General features: G+C 39.7%; 1 protein-coding gene across 1 annotated transcript in view; it reads left to right on the top strand.

Annotated features, from left to right (window-relative positions):
- Positions 1-22,632, top strand: part of THEMIS (thymocyte selection associated) — a gene marked incomplete at both ends in the record, with an annotated part of 71,790 nt that overhangs the window by 3,546 nt on the left and 45,612 nt on the right. The window contains 3 exons of the mRNA XM_084202497.1: positions 10,037-10,195; positions 17,954-18,412; positions 21,138-22,177. Of these exons, the coding sequence (XP_084058623.1) occupies positions 10,037-10,195; positions 17,954-18,412; positions 21,138-22,177 (1,658 nt within the window). The remainder of the gene's footprint in view (positions 1-10,036; positions 10,196-17,953; positions 18,413-21,137; positions 22,178-22,632) is intronic.

The following is a 22,632-nucleotide window of genomic DNA, read 5'->3' as shown; positions in this document are numbered from 1 at the left end:
TTCCTTGAATGATAGCAATGATTTTCATGCTGCACTTGGACTTTGGGGTTGGTTTACCAGTTTGCCTCTAGCCAGAACAGTCAAGGTTGGAGGTGCTTGTTCACACTTCCATGTTTCTATTCTGCTTTGGCTCCAGCTGTGTGGGGCTGCATAGTCAGAGCAGACACAACCTGCAGCCATCACCTGCCACTGTCTGACACTTTGCAGGGTCAGAAACATGGGTTGTTAGTAAGAGCTCTGAGTTCTTCCAAAATACTTTTCATAATCATATTCAAAAGTCCATACAGAAGCAGAGAAATTATTGTCATCCCTGGTTTGAAAACAGAAACACAGATGAAAGGAGATGGTAGTTCTGCAAATACCAGGGATGCCTCTCAGGGCATTTGCTTTAGACTCTGCAGTTGGAATGTCCTTGCTACAGAAACTGGACTGCACTGTTGAATCTCTGAAGGGAATAGGAAGGATGATTATAAAATGAAAGCAAGTCTGCCAGATACAAATAACTTGGTAATCAGCACTGATTAGAAAGAAACTACAGTGCAGACTGAAGTACATGATAATTTAATAGCTCATTAAAATATGTTATTAAAAAATTAAATTGCTGAAACTCCATTGGGAACTGGTTTGATTGATCAAATATCTTTCTTTGAACATTTTAGTAAATATTGATACTTAGTGAGGTAAGTACTGTCTGACCACTGATTTTTACAGATAGCATGCAAGTGTAGGCTTTCATTTTTATGTTGCAAAAATTATGTCTGTTTTAATACTAATATAATTATTTTATGGGTAATTGAATTTAATATTTTGCAGGCTTAATTTAACCACTGGCAAAACAGTAAAAAGTGCCAAATTTAATTGTGAAAAATGAAGAACCTCTCAAGGCACATCTTCTGTTGGTGTTTGCTGTCATTAGCCCACCCACAGTCTCCCCATTCTTGCCCCACCTAAACACATATATCAATAATGGTATTCCCCCATTTCTTCAGGGGCTGGAACTTGCCAGAGCGTGGAGAGAGTTTATATCTCTGCTCTGCAGTTCAGTTATTTGAGAACAGCATGTGTGTTGTGTAAATTGCAGTTCCAGGACAAACCCTCTTTTACAGCAGGCCTGTGAAACACATCAGGAAACTCTGTGCTCCTTCTCTGAGGAGAAGGGAACTCTAACCCAGCACACTCTGCCTCTGCAGCCTGGGTATGCAGGCAGGCAGCATGCTGTAGCTGGGGTGCTCCAGTCTCTGGGATTCAGGAAAATGCCAGCTCTGTGCAGGGAGAAAATATTGGAAAGAGGCAACTGTAGGGTCACAAGTACATCCTTGGTTAATGTCCTTCCAGACTTAAGGGATCTAAAGATTCTTAGACTTGACAGGTTGGGATTCCTCCTCTGGACAGATGTTTGGTGCTCTCTGACAGCTGCATGAGAGGCAATGCCAAACAAAACCCTTGGGTGAATAGTTCCATTTCAAAAGTCATTTTGGTCAACTCTAAACAACATGACTCATGGTTCCTCTTGCTGGCTGCATATCCACATTCGCTCGCTGTCTCTGCAGTTTTGGTTTCACTCTCTCTGCTTCTGTGACTGGAAAATGGCATTTTTCCACCATGCATTTCTGCAAGCATTTCAGGAAAGTGATGGGCTCTGCTGATCATCAACAGAGTTCAAAAGGGGTTGTTAACAGAGTTCAAAAGGGTTGTTATTGTAGCTAGGCAAACTGAATGCAAAAGGAATCCTTATCTATCCAAACTCAGCTGCCCCAAATCCTAATTTAGACAAGAAATATCTCTCAACACTAACAGTTCAAAAATTATCACCTAGGGTAGAACTATTTCACTGTTTCTAAGCCAAGCTAAAGAGAGCAAATCCTTCTCCTTTGTCAAGTATGATAAGCCAATGAGTTGATGTAGGCTAGGATATGCAGTCTATAATATGTATGAATAAAACAAGCAAACTGCCCCTTCAGGATTAATGAAACTACTTTTTCTTACAAAAAGCATCAAATAATTTAAACAGAGGCTGAGCATAAGACAGCTCTGATGAAAATAATTATGGCTGTATTTCTTAAGCTGAAATGTCATTAAAAACTATTATCATTCTCCACATTTACTGGGTGGATTCTCAGTGGAGTGTATGCCAAGGGAGAACTGCTTGTGAAATTGTTGAAACTTGTGGTACAGTGCTTTCACTTACTAATTTTATTTTTTTTTTAAGATAGAGAAGATTTTTTAAAAATAGATAAACATATCAAAAAGTGGAAGGGTGGTTTCCTTTGAATACAGTTGTTTCTGTTCTTCTTGATTGAGCAAGTAGGAGCAAGAGCCTTAAGTACAGTCAGAGTAACAAATAGTTTGGATTCTTTTTTGTGGTCACTAGTTGGAGCATATTGGTAAATTTTCTCTATTAATACAAACCACTGAAACTCTCTTGCCCTTGTTCAAGCTGCTTCAAATGCCTGTTTTATTCTAAACAAGAAAGAAAGTGTTCTTCAGTGGATGTGAGAAAAAACCCTGACTTTTTTGGGTCAAATATTGCTCATTTTATTCATACTGCTGCTCTCAATGGAATGACTCATCCAGACACAGTGAGAAAAATCTGACCCTGGGTGGCTGGCACTCAGGGTGAAGCTGATTTGAGGATCTCCTCTGAGGGGGTTTTCTTTCTGTGACTTTCAGTTTTGGACCTTCCCGTGGATGGCACAGGAGGTAGGAAGAATACCCAAAATGCCTGGTTTGTCTCAATGCAGGGGTCAACTCCTTGTCTTGTCTTGCTGAAGCTCCCTCAATGTGCTGGTGTCCTGTAGCAGAGAGCTCCCCAGCTGTCATTGCACTTGGGCTCCAGGGATGTGAGGGGGAGGAGGTCTGCAGCAGGAGGGGCCCTGTTTCCCTTCCCACAAACTTGTAAAAAGCCTATAAAAGTACCAAGATAATTTTCACACACTCAGGCTCTGGAAAGAAGAAGGGACAAATATGTTAAATTGCATAGGAGGGAAGATCCTGGGGTAAACATCCCACGATACATGAGCCCATGACCACACACTGCTTCTGAGCTACAGGGCTTTTGTGAGAAAACTTTTTCAAGTACCTGGTGATGTGTTCATGAAGGAACATGACATTTGTCCAGGTCCACTGTTTCTGGTTAGCTCTCTTGGACGCACAGAAGTGGCACAAGGGACATCATGCTCTGATCCCAGTAGGGGAAAATGCTTAAACATGTTTCCAGTTCTGGACTGCCCCCTGTGAAGTGCTCAACACTCTGATCTGATCCTACAACTCAGTTTGAGCAGCCTCCCTAAACCTCATCCAGCAAAATGTAGTTTTCTGTTGAGCATATATGTGAATAAACAAATGCAAAGTAATTAATGTTGTGAAGAAAAGGAGTAAATCTAAACAAATCATGACCAACTATAACAGTGACTAATGCTGTTCAAAATCAGGTTCGGGCATTGTCTTCAATGCTGTAGTAATTCTGACTCATTTGGGTAAACCCAAATAAAAGGTCAAAGGTGTTTCATTGAGAGCTGTGGTTTTACTTGCTCTTTCCACTATAGTGGGTGCTGCATGCATAAAGCTCTGCTGCCACATGCAGTGTGTGAGCCTCTAGATAGATGAGAATCAGAAGAATGCATTTATTAAAAAAAAAGGCCATAAACTTATCAAGAAAGTAATAAATCAGAAACCTCAGAAGTAATTTCTTTTTAAAGTCCATTATGATTGAAATGGCTTAAAGCACTTGACATTTAAAGTTTGACTTTATACGGCAAATAATAAATCTTAATGGCTTTTGTTTTTATATGGTTTCATGCTGGCAAAAATCAGACCCTTCACAGCCTAAGTAGGTATGATCTAAGTAAGATGCATTCTTGCATAGAGTCTTTTGGAAGATTCGTGTCCCAGAATGATCAAACCTAGAGATTTTTGTTGCTTAGGACATGTTAAAGAGAGAAGAGGTTTTTGAAAGACCAATAAATTGCTCTGTCACTTGACAAAGAATCTTCCATTCAAATTCACAATGCCTTCATATCCACTGGAGCACTGTGGGGGCACTGGGGAGCTGGGCTCACCTGCTCTCAGTGGGGGCAGCTTCTGGGGTTAGGAAGGGAGGGCGGGATAAAAGCCATTCAGGTGTTTCATCCTGTTGGCAGCCACTCTCACAGCCTGGGGTTAGAGAGAGAACCTGGGTCATGCTGCCTTCTTTGCCTGTCATTGTGCATGATTTCCAGCCTCTTCTCCACAAGGCATTGGATTATTTGAGTTTAGTGGGGGAAATCCAGCAGACTGCTGAGCATCCTTTGTGCTCAGGAAGTATTTGACTGGGAAAAAAAAGCTACCTAATGTCTCCCCATCAGAAATTGTTTGCTTTTCCTTCTGCTTAATCAGAGGATAAAATGATTTAAATTATTAAGCAAAACTCTCCTCCTTAAAACTTTAAAATAGATCTCTTTTCTTGCCAAAGAGCATAAACTCTGAACAATTGGCTAGCCCTCAAATAATGCCCATAAAGAATGATACCTTTTTTTATTGACACTAATTATAGAACCATTATGCCCTTCATATTACTTTGAGAGCCTGCAGCAGCCTTAATAAAACTGTGATTTCAGCTGAGCTGTGTTGTAGGGGAGAATGGGCTATTGTAATTCTGGCTGAATGGCTGCAGCAGGGCATGGAGCCTTTACGTGAAAGCAGAACCATTTCACCAGCCCCTGAAACAGAGTCACCTCTGATAGTGAAGACAGCACCCATATGGGCAACTGATGACAACTTAATAGTGGAGAAAAGAGCGCTGGGAAAAGGACACTGGGACAAAGTTCTACTCTTTCAGGAGATGTAGGGGGATCTTTCATCTCCCCACTAAGCAGCCAGGTTCCTGGTTCTTTGGATCTCCTTTCAAAGACTGCTCAGCCTGCCAGCTGCAATGAATTCAGTGAGTGTTACTGAGACATGAAAGAGAAAATATTTTCCCTCAAAGATTCAAACTCATGGGACTAGGCAGTCAATGCCTAGTGTTTGGCCTCCAAAGTGATTTGGTTTCATTAGGAAAAAGCTTGGTCTTTGCTGAAAAAAAAAGAAAAAAAAAAAGAAAAAAAGGGGGGAGATACTTGGAAGTGCTTAGCAGCACCCTGGGTCAGACAGGCTGAGACTGGGAGTCAGCCAGCCTGGGCTTGAGCTTCACCGCTGCTGAATAATCCTCTGTGCCACCTTAGTCAAGTCCTTTGTCTCGTTTGCATCGCTCTCCCTGGCCCTTCATGCTGAACTGCCCGGAGGCATTTGGCAGAAAGGAGTTCCATCCCAGTGATGCATTACTGCTGCTCGCTCCCAGCCCTGACTGGGAGCCCTTTCTATCAGCGTCAGCGAGGCGTTCACTCCGGGAGCAGTCACCAATGGAGCTCCAAGCTGCTGGGAAGAAAAAGGGACATGCTACTGAGATATTTTATCTAGTTTCACCTTGTATTATAAAATATTTATCTCAGTGGTACTGTCAGATGCCCTGACATTAAGAATGATATCCTCTATCCCAGGCATTCACTGTATTTATATTTTATATTGCTGTTTTTAATACAAAACTGCTCTTCTTGTACCTATAATGGGAAATAAATCAAATAAAGGGCTTATGTTAGGGAGGATGGTGGTGTGGCTGCTTAACGTTTTAGGAAAGATGGAGGGAAAAGATACTGAACCTATTGTGACACTTGCTTTGATCTGATCACGATGGTTGATAACACAGATTGCCGAACTAGAGATGAGCTTATGAAAGGATATAAATGTGGTTTTTATTGAACAAAGTAACATCTCAGAAAAGGTTCTTTCAAAGGCAACAAGCTCTTTAATTACAGCCTTCAGGGGCATTGTTTGATCACTGTAAATAAGCTGCTTTATTCTGGGTTCTGCTAAAATGTTTGTATGGGGTTTTTTTTTGCATTATATTGCATACATCTTTCTCAAAACATTCTGTTCTCAAGGTTATTTGATTTACGTTTTCAAAGAGTTACATTTTCTTTGTGACTTGAGTGTGAAAAACAAAGTTATTCTTGTGCAACCACAAATAAATGTTAAAAAGGTGCATTTAATTAAAATTTTATTTTTCAATATATTGTGTGAGGGGGTCCACATTACACAGCTGAAGTAAAATCTCTCAGGGTGACACTGCCACGAAGTGGGAATTTTCAAATTTTTTTAAGATTATCATGGCTTCTAAAAGAAAAAGTACCTTATTATCCTTTTTGAAAGCTGTGCACTTTCCCTGGTTCCCTTTTACCAGCACAAATATTTGCTGCAAGTGCCTAGGTAACATTTTTCTTGTCTGAATGTAATCTTCATTGTATTATTCCAGGCAAACTGCCAAGTAAGGGCTAAAATCAGGGCCAAAGCAATCTAGTTGCAGACAAATATGTAATTAAAATCAATACTGTATGTGCAATTGTATCCCCAAAAATGTGGCTGGCGGATTTTAATTTTTAATTTTTTTTCTAAATCCTAGTATTGATAAAAATGAGGCTTCTGTAATCATGGTCTCAGTCAGTTAGAAATCATCCACCCAACCTTTCATCCTCATAATCTTTCAACCTCTTGGCCTATTTCAATTAAATCTGGTAATATATATTTTACTATTGATAAGCTGTTGAGAGTTGGTCTCTGATATCTTGGATGGAAAATGTTGTGGCATACCTCCATTACTCCATGGTTATATGATCTGTCTATCCAACTTCTCTTCTGCAAAAGAAAAGTACTATCCTATGGTCCTTACTGGTGGTATTGCAAAGCATTTTGTTTGCCAGTGGATTATGTGCCTGTGTTTATTTCTTTGATGGTAAGACAATGGCCTCCCTTGATTTTAATTTTCTTGGGGGGTTTTGTGGAATTACTCTGTTGCAGATATAGATTGAAATAGTCATTAAATATTCTTCAATAACAGTTTTTTGAGAGCCTTAGCCCTTTAACTTCTCATTTTAGTGGATGAGGGAAAGTCTGTGGATGTTGCCTATTCAGACTTCAGGAAAACCTTTAGCACAGTCTCCCACATCATTCTCTTGGGAAAGCTGGCAGTCCATGGTTTGGGCAAGTGTACTCATCACTGGATATAAAACTGGCTGGATGGCCAAGCCCAGAGAGTGGTGGTGAAAGAATGACAGGAAAGACATGGAGGTTCTGGAGCCTGCCCAGAGAAATAAAATGGGGCTGGTGAAGGGGATTGAACAGAAATCCTATAAGGAGCAGCTGAGGGAGCTGGGGAATTTAAGCCTGGAGAAGATGAGGCTGAGGAGACCTTATTGCTCTCTAAAACTACCTAAAAGAAGGCTGGGGTGAGGTGAGGGTTGTTCTCTTCCCCCAGGCAACAAGTGACATAGCAAGGGAAAATGGCCTCAAGTTGTGCCAGGGGACTCTCATCTCAAATATTGGGAAAAAAATGTTCACTGAAAGAGTGAACTGGAGAGAAGCACTGGAACAGGCTGCCCAGGGAAATGGTGGAGTCACTATACCTGGAGTATTTAAAAAGTGAGTATTAAAATACCTGGAGTATTGAAAAAGTGAGACACAGCATTTCATGAGCTGTATTAGCAGCAGCCAGTCTCCTGATGGGAGCTGTAGCAATTTCCACCAAGACAGCTGAGTTAGTCTGTCTTGAATTGCTAAGGGACTGAACAGGGCAAACAACTATGCACTATTTTTACAGTAAGAAAACCAGATTGTTCTTTTTTGTTAAAGAGCAGCAGCTCTCTTAGTATTCTGCTCAGTACCAGAATTGTTGAAAGCATGCTTAAACAGCACCTTTCTTCACCTGGCACTGGTTGATACTTGTGTGGCACTATAATCCAGAATACCTCTGAGTTAGTCATCACCCTGGTGTGCAGCAGGAAGCCTGCTGTGTGAGTTTGGGATCTAAGCACAGCAGAGACCTTAAGCCTGTATAGGGTCCTCAGCAAGGGAAACCAGGGGATGTTGTCCTGTCCAGCCTGTAAAAAGCATCTTCCAGATGCTTTTTTACTTCATTTTTTCAATCAAGATGCCTTCTCCAGAGGGTTAAAAACCTACATCTTCTTCAGGGAAGCTGAGGATTTTCTGGTGTCAATCTCAATTGTTGAGAGCATTGCACAAGCAACCAATAGCTTTGTCTGGTCATGTATTCACAAAAGAGCACACGTACCCTGTTGCTCAGCATTGCTCTCCATCATTCTCCTGTTGTTTTGTGGTGGTCTGTTGAGGCTTTGGCTAGGTTTGGGCTAAAACAAGAATAAGTTACGCTCAGACTGGGCTCCCAGTGACATCTCTGGAGGTCTAGGAGACAGTCAAGCTCTTGTCATTTGCAGGTGCTGCAGCAGAGTTAGCAAATAGATCACAGACTCAGTAAGAGATGCTTATCAGCCCAGGCTATATTCAGGACTGCAATTGTTTTTGAATGAACACCAGGAAGATCAGTCAGCTAAGAGTTGGGGTTTTTTGGTGTGGCACCTGGGTGGAAAAAAGAAAAAAGGTAAGCTGTTTTTTTTTTTCTTTTCTCCCCACCATCCCCACCAACTACAAGGAGAGCTGTAAAGAGTGTTGCTCTTCAAGGAAGGGAGTTGTGCCAGTAATAATGATACTTCAGTACTGGCCTTCTCAATTATTGATTGCAACTATGTAGCCAGAGGTCAAGTTTTAAATGTTTCTTATTGCCTGATACCATTCTGCTTACCTAGGTTAAAAAAAAAAAAAAAAAGTAAAAAGAGAAGACTTTAAACTGAACAAGATATAACTAAGGGCTTAGAGCAATTGTGTGAAGGAAAATCTGTCTTCTCAGAGGAGATAAAGCAAAGGGCAAAATTAACCCTGACAACCCTCTGGGGAAGGGAAAAATGGAAATGAGAAAGAAAGTATTTTAAGTAGCTGAACAATATTGATGGGAGAGCAAATAAATACACTCTCCAATACATTGGGAGCGGAAATGAGAACAATGTTTCTCACGACAAGGGAAATGAAATTTTGAGATGAGATTTCAGAATGGGCATGTCGACATTGCTTCAGACAGATCTTGGTTAGTTCTTGGGGGGAAATGCACAGAAGAATGGAAGCTAGTATTAAAGTCAACATTTCTGATGTTCTGTGTCCAATGCAATTCTGTCTACAAATGGAACACTATGTGTTCACTGCATTGCCTTCATATATAGTTAATTGATCCCATGCCCCAAAGCTTCTGCTAATCTCCTGCAGAGACCAGGAAGAGTTTTCCTTCTTCTTCATAACTTGACTTTTGAGTTTTTTGGTTTTATTCTTCTCCCTGTGCATCTGCTTCTGAAACAGTAAAGGCTGACCACAACTAGAATGGAGAAGGGAGGACTGGTTTTGGTGGGACAAAATACAGTTCCAGGTTTTGCTGAGGAAGTGCTGAAACACCTGGCTGGATGGTTTGTTCCTTTTCTCAAAGTTCTGAACATGACAGACAGAAAAATAATTTTTTGCTGCCAGGTCAGAATCAATATGCTCATTTCAACATGGGACAGGGATTGCCATTGTTCATTTGCCAGTTTTCCAATTTCTAATACTTTCCTCAGGTCTTCTGTTACCACAGGGAACTCAAATGCTGCACTTAGATGTCTCCTGTCGTCTCTCTGGGTACCTTCGAGAGTCTGTGGGTTTTTTGTCTCCTGCTGTAGTCTGTTGTTTCCTATGGGATATGCTATGCCCTGTGCTGTGCAGAGCCACCTTTAGTGCCTGAGCTCCACTGCCTGCTGGTTTCAGGAGACAGCTCCTGACAACCCAGCTACTCCTATGCTCTACCTCAATGTATTCTAGTCTAATAATTTGGAAATGTAGATTTCTCAGACCTTGTTCTCCTTGCATGCATTTAAGAACCATGTACACATAGAGCTGATTGGTCATTGAAGTCACAAGATGGTTTTCCCATGACCCTGAGGAGGTAAGAGAAAATTAGGCTAATTATCACAAGATAAGTATTATTTCATATGGTTTAAATATTATTTCTGTTTTCACTCAAAGAGGTAAAGACACATGACAAAGTAAGAAAAAGCTAAACAATGCTTTTCTTTCCTTTTGCATTTCTTTTCAGACTCCATCTATGAGATGTTTGGAAATGAATTCTCCCTCTCAACAGAAGATGTCATTAAAGTTATTGGCTTCAAAATTAATAAACTCATAGCAAGTATCTGTGAGAATAATGAAGTCAGCCAGTTTTCAGCCAAAGTGGAATTACCACTAAATTTTCCTGGTATAGTATTTCATGAATACATGTTTCTGAGAAATTATAGCCCTGAGTAATCACCTTTGTTCATTTTATTGATTTGCTGTCTTGATTGATATTTGAGGTTGCAACTCAGCTGTCAAGAATACAGTTTTATCAGATGACACAAGACACAGTCAACTAGTTTTTAAATTTCAACTCTTACAGTCCTTTCTCAAACCTGGATAGAAGTTTATAATATTATAAAGTTTTGTGGTAATGCTTTCTGCACTTGGAGTCCCTTGGTGTAACAATTACAACAAAAATCTTCTTTTTGTTACTTATGACTTTGCCAAACCTTGTCTGAGCTGAAATCTTTCTTGTTGTGTTCTTAAACTATAATGTATTTACCATTTCTACATCTGTATTTTATTATTATGGATACAAAATATTTTCAATACTTTGTTTTCAATACTGCTTTTGTTTTAATGATTTATTCTAACTATGATGGCCAGAGTGGCTGCTCCATGCTTGGAAACAGGATTAGAGGACGCACTTTTCTGCTTAAAAAGTCTCTTTAACTGTTCTATAGAGAAATCCAAATATATTCATATTTTGGAGGGTGGACTTGAAATTTGGCATGTGGTACTGACTTGTTACTTGAACCGTATCTTCCCCTCTCCATGTGGCCTTGTTAAGGAGAGCTGGCCAAGTACTGAACCCAGTACCAGTTCATCGTGTGTCACATTTATTAATTTCTGAATTTTGCTCTCATCTCAGTTCCTCTTCTGTTAGGGCCCAGCAGCATTGAACAGGGAAGTGAATAAAGCACAGAGGGAGAAGTGTGTATCCCATGTGAGTATCCCAAGTGTGGGAAGTGGAGGAGACAAACTGTGTTAGGAAAATGCTAGAAAAAGTTTTAATCTCAGAAGAGATGAAGATTTTCCATGCAGAGATCAGAGACTGGAGGCAGGTGCAGGTGGTTTCAGCAGCACAGGAAGACCCCACCCACCCACGAGTTTGCAAGTAGGGCATTTCCTGTGCTGGGAGCCTTGCAGGCAGCAGAGGTAGTGGGAGCCCTTGGTGAGAGGAGATGAGCAAGCTGGAGAACTGCATGAGGAGAGCAGAGGGGGTGGGAGGGAGTCTGGGGGAGAAGTGGTGGGACACATGCATACAGGAAACACTGCTGCAGAACCACATACAGAACACACAGACTTCAAGAGTCTGAGATCATACCCAGGACTCACTTTGGCCATCAGTCTAGCTAATGGACTGAATGAGACTACAATTTTGTACAAAAAAGACCCCACCCTAAATATTTAATTAGCAATGTATTGTACTGAAAGCACATGGGAAATTAAATTGATGCTGCATGGGGAACACCATATGAGTATTTTCTAGTGTTTACTTAATAACCTTATTGATGCTCATCTAAAGTCTTGATGAGTATGCCAGAGTGTGCACATGCATGTATAGGGTTTAGGTCATGCCAGTATCCAAGCTGGGACATGCTTTTTCTGCAGAGGGAGACAAGACACTCTTATTGAAGCAAATAAAATGCAAAAGTCCATGGGAATGAAATGTTTCATCTGAATACTACAAAAAATTATCTTCTGCTATGCCTTTATTTGCCACCTCTAAAATACAGATTTCTCTCTGAAGTAGTTGTGTATATATAACTTCCCCCCCCCCCAAAAATGGATCCTCAATTTACCTTCACGGTTTTCTTATCCCGTGAATCAGAATGGTTTCTATGACCACTTTTTAAAAGACTTTTTTGGAATGCTATTTTCAAGCACTAGTAGGGCCCAGACATAGAGATCAAAGACCTTTTAATTATCTGTGGCTATCTAGAGATATTGAAATACAACTCTCCTGGGAACTCTCAAGATACTTAGTATTTTTCTTGTAATCCAAGTTTCTCTGATATTATTAAAATTTCTTCTATCTCTAAAATTCATACACCGATAGAAATATATTCTAAATCTTGACTGGCAGATGAGGTTGAACATTTGAGTCCTAAAATATCCAACACAACAGAGTGATAAAAGTAATCCTAAATTTATTAATGTTGAAGGTCCTGACTGTTAGAACAGAAAGACTTGTGATTTCAAATGCTTGAACCTGGTGAATCGGGATTTATTTGCACTCAAGTGATCAGTTTTACAACCTGGCATTTGGATGCTGTTGCCCTGCTGAGCACATTTTCAAATTCAATCTAATCACTACAATTTTCATGCATAGTTATGAACTCTCCCAACCAGTGTTCTAGAAAACTGGGTTATTTCACTTGAAAAATAAATTCAGAGTTCATTTTGCTGAAATTTATCATTATTATCCTCCACATGATGGGTGTTACTGAACAGCAGCACTGAAGAGGGGCATAATGGCACTTCTTATTAGGCCAACAGGGAGAGCCTCTTTCCTGTTTTTCTCTGTATATGTATTCTTATGTACTCAAGAGCTATTTGGTAACATGTAAATTTGTCATTTCTCTAGTTTAGTTCTTAGCTGATGAATGATTCTGCTCTGCAGAGTCAAGATTTCCCAGTCTCTTGCTCTTTCTTGACCTTTTTCCTTTTCACTTTATTGCATACACATGCTAAGATCTAACTGAAACATGGTACATGAAACATGGCTTGCCCCCATCTCTTGGACGAAGCACAGAACTGAATTGCTGATCTTTTTCACGCTGCTTTTGACTTAATTCAATAAAAATATCCACAGGTCTCCAGGAGGCTGACCCTGTATTTACATTGTATGTACAGTGCTCTCTTGCCAGTGTTGATGCAAAGAGATCTTTTGCTTTGATGCTCTCTTCCATTTCCTTTGCCATGAGCTCTTTTGCATGCCATGGGCTCACGTATCCTTTCACTGTGTGCATACTGGCACGAATGAGCAATGCTCCTATTTAGGTTACTCTGGGGATAGCAGCTCTGATAGTGAAGAACTGGGCTCATTGGCCTTAAATGAGCCCCACTCTTTGTCTTTCTGAACGAGTCTTCAGAACTCCTTTTTTTCTTCTCTGGCAAATCAGATCCTTGATAAAGGCCTAATCTGCCCTTTGCATTAGAGAAACCGCTGCAACCGCAAGTTCACTATCTGCGTTATTTCTTTTATCCTCATTCTAATTTGTTCTTTTTCATGCCTCAGAGGACCAGGCTATTCTTTCTGTGCTCATACACTGGGTAAAATAACAGAAGTCTGCTGTTACTCTAGACACTTCAATGACTACATATAACCGCATTTTGAACTACAATTTTCACTACTAGCAAATTAGCAGACAGGTAATTTGCACAACAGCTGAATTGCTTGCCAGCACAAATGATTACATTTCATTCTGTTGTATTCCTTCTTCTGCAGAAAACATTACTGGACTGCCCCTGTTCTCATGAGGCCCCTGGCTTTTGCTGCTGCTCATTGCTATGTAGTCTGACAGACACACAGCTGAGCATGACTGCCCCTTTGAGTACTCATCTGCAAGTCAAAAGACAGGGGACTTGTCAGTGTCCACAAAACACATCCGTGGAAGAACAGGGGTTAGGCTTTAAAAGGCTCATCTCAGTGCTAGGTGAGGGAGAGCTGGCTTTTGGGACAGGATGAGAGGAGGAGGATGCTGAAGCAGAAGAGGTAGTGAGTGCATGTTGGAGGTGTGGGAAAAGAGGAATAGCAATTAAGTCATCTCCAGAGAAGATAGAAACTGTGCTCTTCCCAACCTTACTTGGGGAACAGAAACTGCTACTCTGGGACTGACGATTTGTTCTGCTCTTCTTTTTTCTTGAAGGCTGCTTGCTACTCTACTAAGCAAGCCTAACTATTGGTTTTCTTAGGTTTTTGTGGGGGAAAGAGAGTAAAATACTCCCTTCTTTCAGGAGTCTAATTAAGACTGAAAATAGGAAGTCCATAAAGCTCCAGAGTGGTACATTTTACACTACAGACAGTAAAAGAGAACTGCATATACTCTTCTGCAAAAAAAGTGGTAAAAATATCCTTCTATCAAAATGTGCTTTCCCATAGCACATTCAGTCTTGTGATCCTCTGGCTATGTTTTCTCTCCTATACCAGTGAAATAATTTTCTCAGATTCTCAAACTCTCTCTGTATCAAATTCTTGAAAAGATGGGCTGATGTTGTTTGGGACTTACTAATCATTCATCATATTATGTCTAGGCAGACACTTCACCTAGTGAAATGTCACTAGGTACAGAGGCTTCATGAAGTGGAATGATTACATTTTCCTGTAGTATTTTTATATGTGGGTATAGTTCTTCTTGTATGACTGTTTTATTTTCCTTCAAACCATTGGACATCAGTACAGTTTGGTTATAGACCAGACTGCATTTAGAAAGTATATCTATAGGAGCAAGAATGCCAGATCTTGATAAACCAGATGGACTTTCCTCCAAAACTGTTATTTCCATCTGTCTTTCCCCCTTGCAGTCCACCAAGATCTCTTAGGAGAGTCTAAGTGAATTTGTTTCAGTCGTTTTATGGTTTGTGAAAAAGTACAAAAATATTTTTGTTTGACCTCAAAATGTCCAAATTTTAGCATATCAAACTTACCATATGTCTCCTCCTCCTGGAGGTTTCCTTGTTATCTCAGATTTGGAAAACATTTGTTTTTGCAATTTGATTCACAGTGATTTTAATAAGGCTCTGAATTGTTCCAGATAATATTGTTTGGTGGTTTTTATGGTTTTGTTTTGGTTTTTACATATATAGAATATCAAGGAGAGCATTTATGGGAGGATACCATGGCAGAATATGGCAGTGACTTCCACCCAACAAACACAAACAGCCTTTTATATATTTACCTGTGTTCTATGTAGAGAGAAACATAAGGAACTTTGCATGTTCATGGCCCCTCAGAGGTGGCTGTTAGGTCATGTCAGGAGTCTTATCAATACAGAGGCTAAGCATGCAGGGCCACATGGCTCTTCTCTTGCCTAAGCAAGCATTCTGTCACCAAAATTATGAAAACCACCAGAACAGAAGGCAAGTATTCTTCTGCTCCCATCCTTGACAAAGCCAGCCTGCCTGGGCCAAGGGGTTAATCAGGTGTCTAGTTTTGCATGAAATCTGATAATTATGCTTCCATATGACACCTGCTTTCCAACCTGGGATGTTCATTGGTTTGTTGCTGAAATAGTTGCCTTCCAAATAACTTCGTAGTCCCAGCAAAACTAGTAGCCTCAGACAATTGTCAAACTCATAGAAGAGAAGAATGTTCCTCATACCTGTAGCTTGCCAAATATTTTCAAGTCAAAGTTTTTTGCACAGTTTATGGAGGCTTTTTGATGTAATTCAGGGAAATTTGTGGGGGGCATACACTTGTCCTGTATCACAGATGGGTAAGCACAGTTACTGCCTTTGGGACGCATCATAAGTACTTTGAATATCCTTTTTAATGAAAAAGATTCCTATTTGCTTTCTCCCAGCACTGCCAGGAGGTGATACCCACCTTGTGCTTGCAAAGCATGATACTACAACAGTGCTTGTCTTTTCCACAGTTTCAGTTTGTCCCTGGTGCCTTGTCACAGTGATACTTTCTAAATGCTGATGAACCTGTTTGTGTTGACATGCTCCAGTGGTGATTAGGACTGTGGTGGATAATTTCCTCACTAATAATTGTGTTAAAATGGCAGTGAGGATCATTGCAAATATCAGTGGGAGAGAAAAGTGTGTTCAAGTCGCACTTTGTACATTTATGCAGGTGCCTCCCTTGCAGCCCAGGAAAAAGCCTGGAGGTTTTCCTGCAGGTTTTCCTGCAGTAAGGACATATATGTAAAGGATGCACTGACATGAGGGTACTGACTTCACACAGGAAAAGCTGGCTGTCATACAGACAATTGTGAAGGCACAGAACTGCATAAATAAGTGACATTGGTGCAACTGGTGACTATTTCTGCAGCAGATCCAAGAGGCTATTACTGCTTAGGCTGCTGCCAGGCCCTCAGAGATGTTAGTGCCCAGAGTTCCTAGTGGCCTCATGGGACACACAGAACCAAATATGCCCAATCTGTTGATGAATTCAGTTAAAAGCTACTCAACAGACAGAATCTTAATTCTGTCTCCTTTAACAAGAGTGATGCTAAAGATACAAAGTGAAAGTACAGGGTTTTGCTACTGTAAAGAATTACAGCAATCCTGTAGTCAGAAGCACCCCCCTTCCCCCCCCCAGAAAGAATTCTTTTTTAAAGGCTGTTGTGATGGAAGTAATTATTTGATACATCCATTTAAAGAAATGCAATCTTTGGGACACCCTGGTACCATGCAGGGCCCTCAGTTGTGTTGATTATGGTCAGTAATGAAAGTCAATAAGGGAAAAAGTTTGGAAGAAAATAAGAACCTTGCTTATTTTTAAGAGAAGCAATATCTTCTGATCCAATTTGTTAAACAATCCCACAGCCAGGGGCGGTCTGGTGAAGGAAATGAGTCTTCCCAAAATCCAACAGCAACTGTGTGTTCTGTCAGCATCTCACCTTACTCAAATCTAGGTATCTGCTGGGACATCCTGCACTTGGCTGAGGACAATTGGGTAGGACATTTAAAACCTTTCAGACATGGCTTAAACTTCTCATGGGATTTGAAGCTGCCATAAAATGTTTTTAGTGGTACCAACCAGGCTACTTGATACCCCATCCCATGCTTCCTCCTTAACAGCCACAATGGGAGTATACCTTTACCACAAAGTGCCCTCTCTGTGGTCCAGAGGAGTCAATAGCATGGAGGAGTGAGGCCATAGGATTTTTGCTGGTTGGCTTTGGCAGACAAAGGGAGAAAAAGCACAGTGTCTCCCAGGGAGCTTGGCTTCTTTGTCACTGTAGCTGTAGCTATTGGTTTATTTGTGACTGGCAAACTTGGCCTAGAAATAACCTCTATTCTCGCTCATATTCGCTCAAAAGCAAGTCTTTGTCAAAATCTGTCTCAGGAAGCTGCACTGCAATTCCATAAGGCAGCATTCACAATGCTGCTGTGCCTTGTGAGGAAGAGAGCTAAATCACACAGTTCTGCTAAGACCTGCTTTTTAGTCCTCTCAACCCTCCAGTTCATCTTCCTTTATGAAAACCCTCACGCAAATATAGAAATGTACACATTTTTCCTGCAATGGAAACTCCTAATGAGACAGATCCAAAGGGCATGATTAACATGAAGTAATAATGTCCCTAGGAGATAGGGAAGCTCAGATCCAGCTTCTGCCTTGCAGAACTTCTGCATTTTAATTGCCTTGTGATGGCTGGAGTGTACAACACCCAGACTTTGAATTAATCCGTCTGGTGGACTGGGCTGTCAGATATGCTAAAATCTATTTGCTCTCTCTTATCTGTAGGTGCTACTCTTTCATTTGGGATGTATCTTTAAACACACTTGGTCTAGGAATTTCCAATCTGTGTGTGGAAGGTTACATAGTTCTGATGTTTAGACTAGAAACTTATCCTGCATGAACATTAATGCTGTGTTTCCTCATACCCCATCTGCATTTAGGTCTCAAAGGCTGGTTTCCTGAGAAGACAGATAGGAGTTTAGGATAATTTTTCTTTTTTCTGTGGCAAAGAAAAATTTTAATGTGGACTAAGAATGCTGGATATCAGAAATTAGATACACATCAGAAAGGGTTAATTCCAGCTGTCTATATGTTGTACCAGCTGATATTACCTCTATAGAGTTGTATTTTTAGCAATTGAGCTATCATCTATGAATTATTTGATGTGCTTTGCTCTCCATTTTTATAACATTCACAGTCTAAAATTTGGCATGAATTTCTTTGTGTATTTCCCTTTTTATAATGCAAGTTTTCTGTTCTTAGGTCTTTATAAGGTTGTGGCAGATAAGACTCCATATGTCAGCATTGAAGAAATTGCAAGAAAAGTCTCCATTGGGCCAACAATGTTTGGCCATCCTTCTTTCTACAGTGCCAAGGATATAAAATTGGAACATTTCACTATCAAACATGATGAGCAAATCACCTTCAACTCAGTGGAAGAGGTCCATGGAATGATGGCTGTGAACTGTGTCGTGGTCAGAAATAACCAGCCTCATTCCTTTACTTTGCCCCTTTCACAAGAAGGAGAATTCTATGAGTGTGAAGATGACCAGATATACACGCTAAAAGAGATTGCAGAGTGGAAAATCCCTAAGGGTAGAAACCGGATTGTTAAACTTTCCTCTACTATACATATGTGGGACTCCTCTAGTCCACTTCCTGAGAATTTTCATGGCTGTTTGATTCTCATGCCTGTCTATGAAGTGCAGGCAGTAATGAAATGTAAGTAGGAATTAAAATCTGTGTTCTTTTAAACTTGGTGTAGTACAAAAGCACCCTTAAATACACAACATTTTCTTAAAATGAAAGATTCAGTTTGTTAAAAATTCCTTATCCATATTTGCCACTAATGTTCGTTTCAAGAGGAAGAAAGATAAAAATATTATTTTTTTTTACTATATCTTTATCATTTGTTAGTTCAGATCATTAACTTGCATTTCTTTCTGTTGCCATTTTGTTGATCACTACAATTAAATCCTCACTGAAAGTATATTGCATTGTAACAAGGTTGAGCTTAGGAATTCTGGTCAGTTCCCAGATTCTCTTTCTTTGTGTCTTAGACTTTGGCTATGGAGAAGCCACTTGATGGTTTCATATGGCTATGTCTAGGAAGTAGAAAAAGAAAAGAAAAAAAACAATTACAGGTGTTGCAATACATCTAATTACTACTTAATTTTCAGAATGAGGATGTTAGAGAAAGGAAAATCATATTATTTTATTCTGTTGCAGAAGCAAATATCAACTGAATATAAACAAAAAACTCGTGGATAATTTCTGAAACCTGTAGGTTTGAGGAAACAGAAAGATTAGGAGACCAATATCTTTAAAAGTTTATGCTCTGAGTTTTTATTTTAAAAACTCAAAAATATTTATTTTGGAGACTAGACTAGTTGTTCTAGTTGTTCCACCAAAGCCTTGATGCAGCTGGGTTCTGCTTGCAGGATAGTAGCTTAGCTTTTTGGGAAGGTTTTGCTGCTTGCTGCATTTACTAGAAGCAAACCAATGAGCTCTGTAGAAATTGAATCCTAACAGAAGTATGACATTCATGAGGATATTAAGCAAGAAATCTTTTCACAACCGAGCATTTCTCTGTTGAATTATCTAAGCAAATGGACAAAAGAGAAAGAAATAAAAGCAGGCAGAATTGTTAACACAATATACCATAGTCATTATATGCTTATCATAAGACATTCAGATGTGCTTGCTATGTGATTTAATGTGTGAGTTTGAAAAATATAACTTCACAAGGTAAAGCAACCGTAATGTAAAAGTAAAATGTAAAAGTAATGTTTGCTGTAACTCTAGCTAGATTCAGGGATCTAGCTCATCTCCTGAAGCTCAGTTAACTCAGGTTTATTGGTATATCCACTAAGATATATGTGCAGAATGAATAGGAATTTAATGCCCCTGAAAACCTTCAGAAGATTCAGAAATATTTGGTATTCACTTGTCTTCCAATCAGTTATTTCAATAGGGATTGTATTTGTTGTTTTTATTTTACATTTCATGGTGTTCTCAACATTTAAGAAGCATTGCATTTGTCCTAAATAACTATTTAATACAAACTTGAAAAGTAGGCTTCATGGTACATGAATAACTACTTTCTTGTGGACCATGAAGAATGGATTTTCACCATTTTTAGGAGAACTATAAATAGACAAAGATAAATTATGAGAATTACTATCCACTCTAAAAAAAATATTCCTGATAACTGGGATAACTGATTACATTTTCACAGGCTGTGAGCAGGAATCCTCTGTATGTCTCATTATTAATGATGAACAAGTTGTGTGTGTGGAACTCTCCCAAATGCTCATAGAAAGTTTCATTTTCACCAGTCATGTTCCTTTGTTGTCTTTCCCTTGTGGTGCTCAGGATGTTTATCACCTCAAGGTGTCAATGTGACAAAAGCAGAGTCAGAACAAAGAGACCCTGAATCGCTGTCATAGAACTCTGTCATATAAAATAAATCCGATACCAACTTTCCAGTATAAAATATTGGTATGTCCTGCTGCAAGGAAGTGTGAATCCAGAATATACTATCCCTATGTGTAGGTCTATGCAGAATAAATCTTATTGAAGAGAGTCATTAAATATTATTTGCTTGTTAAATTTTACTGCCTTGGTCAGCGATCTATGGTGTCACTGACTTGGAGCCAAATTCTTAAACAAGCCTTAATTACATAGTCAGCTTTGTTCTTGGAAGTTTTGCATTCGAAATTTTGCAAGTTCATTTGTGGTAAAAGAGCTGTTGTTCCCTGTCAGGTTGTTAAATTCACTGGCTCAGCTCTGATAGTGAATAAAACCAGGTGATGCAGAAAAAGATGCAATAGTTCCAGAGAGGAACATAATATTAAAATGTCTTAATTCATAAAAATAACTTACTCTTAGTTATAGAAAGATTTTGCCTTTTTTGTTAAGTGATATTATTTCCTAATAATTACAGATGTTTTAATTATTCTTTTAAATATCAAAAGACCTTTTTTCTCCCAGTCTGGCTATAGTGGCAACATGTTGTTAATGGATCCAAATGCTATTTATTTATTAAAAATGTTTCCCCACTCATTTCTTTAGAGAAACTCTAAACCATTATGAAGTAAAAGAATAAAAATACACCTTGTGCCCAAGAGTTTGAGAAGATAAACAACTGATTAAACTTTGAGGTATTGTGGGGGAAATAGTGAACTAGCCTTTTCTTTTTCTTAAACTTTGTGTTCATTTGCACACCTTATTGTCTCTCTTCATTTGTGTGGTCTCATGCATATCTGATAACCATATCTCTCAAATTACAACAATTAGACTTTGGCTGGCCCAGTTAGTAGTGCACATTTACACATGGACATGCCTACCTCAGGGAAGGTACTTTTAGTATCTGGCCAGCAGGATGTGTATTTTATTTCAATGTCAGTTTGAAAACAAAACCCAATATATTCCTTTTTCTTTTCAGTTCGAAAGGACATAATTCATATCCTCTCAGATCTGGATGTTGAGGTCAAGGATGTAACAGACCATTATGATATTAGCTCTTTCCTTCAGACACTTTCTTTGGAAGATATATTTGAGAGAACAAGCAAAGAATTTCCTATGGTTGCTGAGATAATGGAAGGGCCTTCGGGAAACCAAAAACCTTATAACTTATTGTCTACAGGGAAAGAGATTGTCATCTACAAAAAGTACCAGGCAGCAAGGGTCCTAGCCTCTGAGATGAGAAGTGATTCCTCCAAAAGACATTATTTAATCCCTATGAGCTACAAAGGAAAGTTCAAGAGAAGACCTCGGGAGTTTCCAACTGCCTACGACTTAGAGATAGCAAGAAATGAAAAAGAACATCTTCATGTTGTAGCAACTAAAGCCTTTACTTCCCCTCATAAAGAGCTTTTTTCTGTTTCAGTTGGAGATCAATTTCTAGTTCAGCAATGCCAGACTAGTGAAGTTCTATATGAGGGAAGAAAGAAACTCATAGATGTTTTAGCTTGTGAGCAAATACTAAGTGATTCATACAAAAAAGTGCTCCTCCCTATGTACATGGAAGGTGGCTTTGTGGAAGTGGTTCATGACAAGAAGCAGTACCACCTCTCTGAGATTTGCAAAGAATTCCATTTCCCTTTTAATGTCAAAGTGTCCGTGAGGGACCTTTCCATCGAGAAAGATGTCTTGGCTGCTGCACCTGGTCTGCAGTTTGAAGAAGAAATCACAGACTCTTACTTGCTGATCAGTAGTGCCAGCAGTCCAGTGGAGAGCTGGGAGATTCCTGTCTATCGCTTGAACGTCTTGGTCCATTTGCTCAGCAAAGATGTCCAGGCAGCTGCACCGCCTGTGACTAGGACAACGGTGGAAGAGGTCAGTGAAGAGGAATACTATACGCTGAGAAGATATGAAAACCTAACCCTTCATCCACCACCCAGGCCTCCCAAAAAGCCAACAACAGCACCACCACCTACTTTTGCAGTGCCTGAGCAAGGAGTGTCTGATGTACAGGCTCCAAAGGTAAGGTATCTCATCTTGTCTTTGAATGTCTCACAGCCACAGGTCATGTTCTGTGGGTTTAAAGTCTTCATTTCACTGTTGCATCCTTATGCCAGGTACACAGATGGCTCTCAGCTCCCTGTAATGGGCAAATTAGCAATTACAGACAGGAATGGCTAAAATCTCCAGTGTGTGTTAATTGATCCATGAAAAACAACGGAACCATGCCGACTCACAGCAGAAATCTTGGCTGTATAATTTTGCATGGATAATCCTTTACTGCACCATTGTAAAAGTGAAGGGAGGGATTTGAAGTGCCTGTATTTAAATCTTTATTAAGGGGAAGCATATGTTTTCATGATGTAAAGATAATTTTGCTCAGCTGGAAATTGTGGAATTGAGTTCACAGAGAGACAGGTTGTATTGAAATTTTTGAATTCGTTGTTTTGCACTCACCCTAGTGGGAAATAGGCTTG

The sequence above is a fragment of the Fringilla coelebs genome (genome assembly GCF_963513975.1).
Source record: "Fringilla coelebs genome assembly, chromosome: 3".
Taxonomy (NCBI): domain Eukaryota; kingdom Metazoa; phylum Chordata; class Aves; order Passeriformes; family Fringillidae; genus Fringilla; species Fringilla coelebs.
Note: the sequence above shows the minus strand (reverse complement) of the source record. Positions and strands in the feature narration are given on the sequence as shown.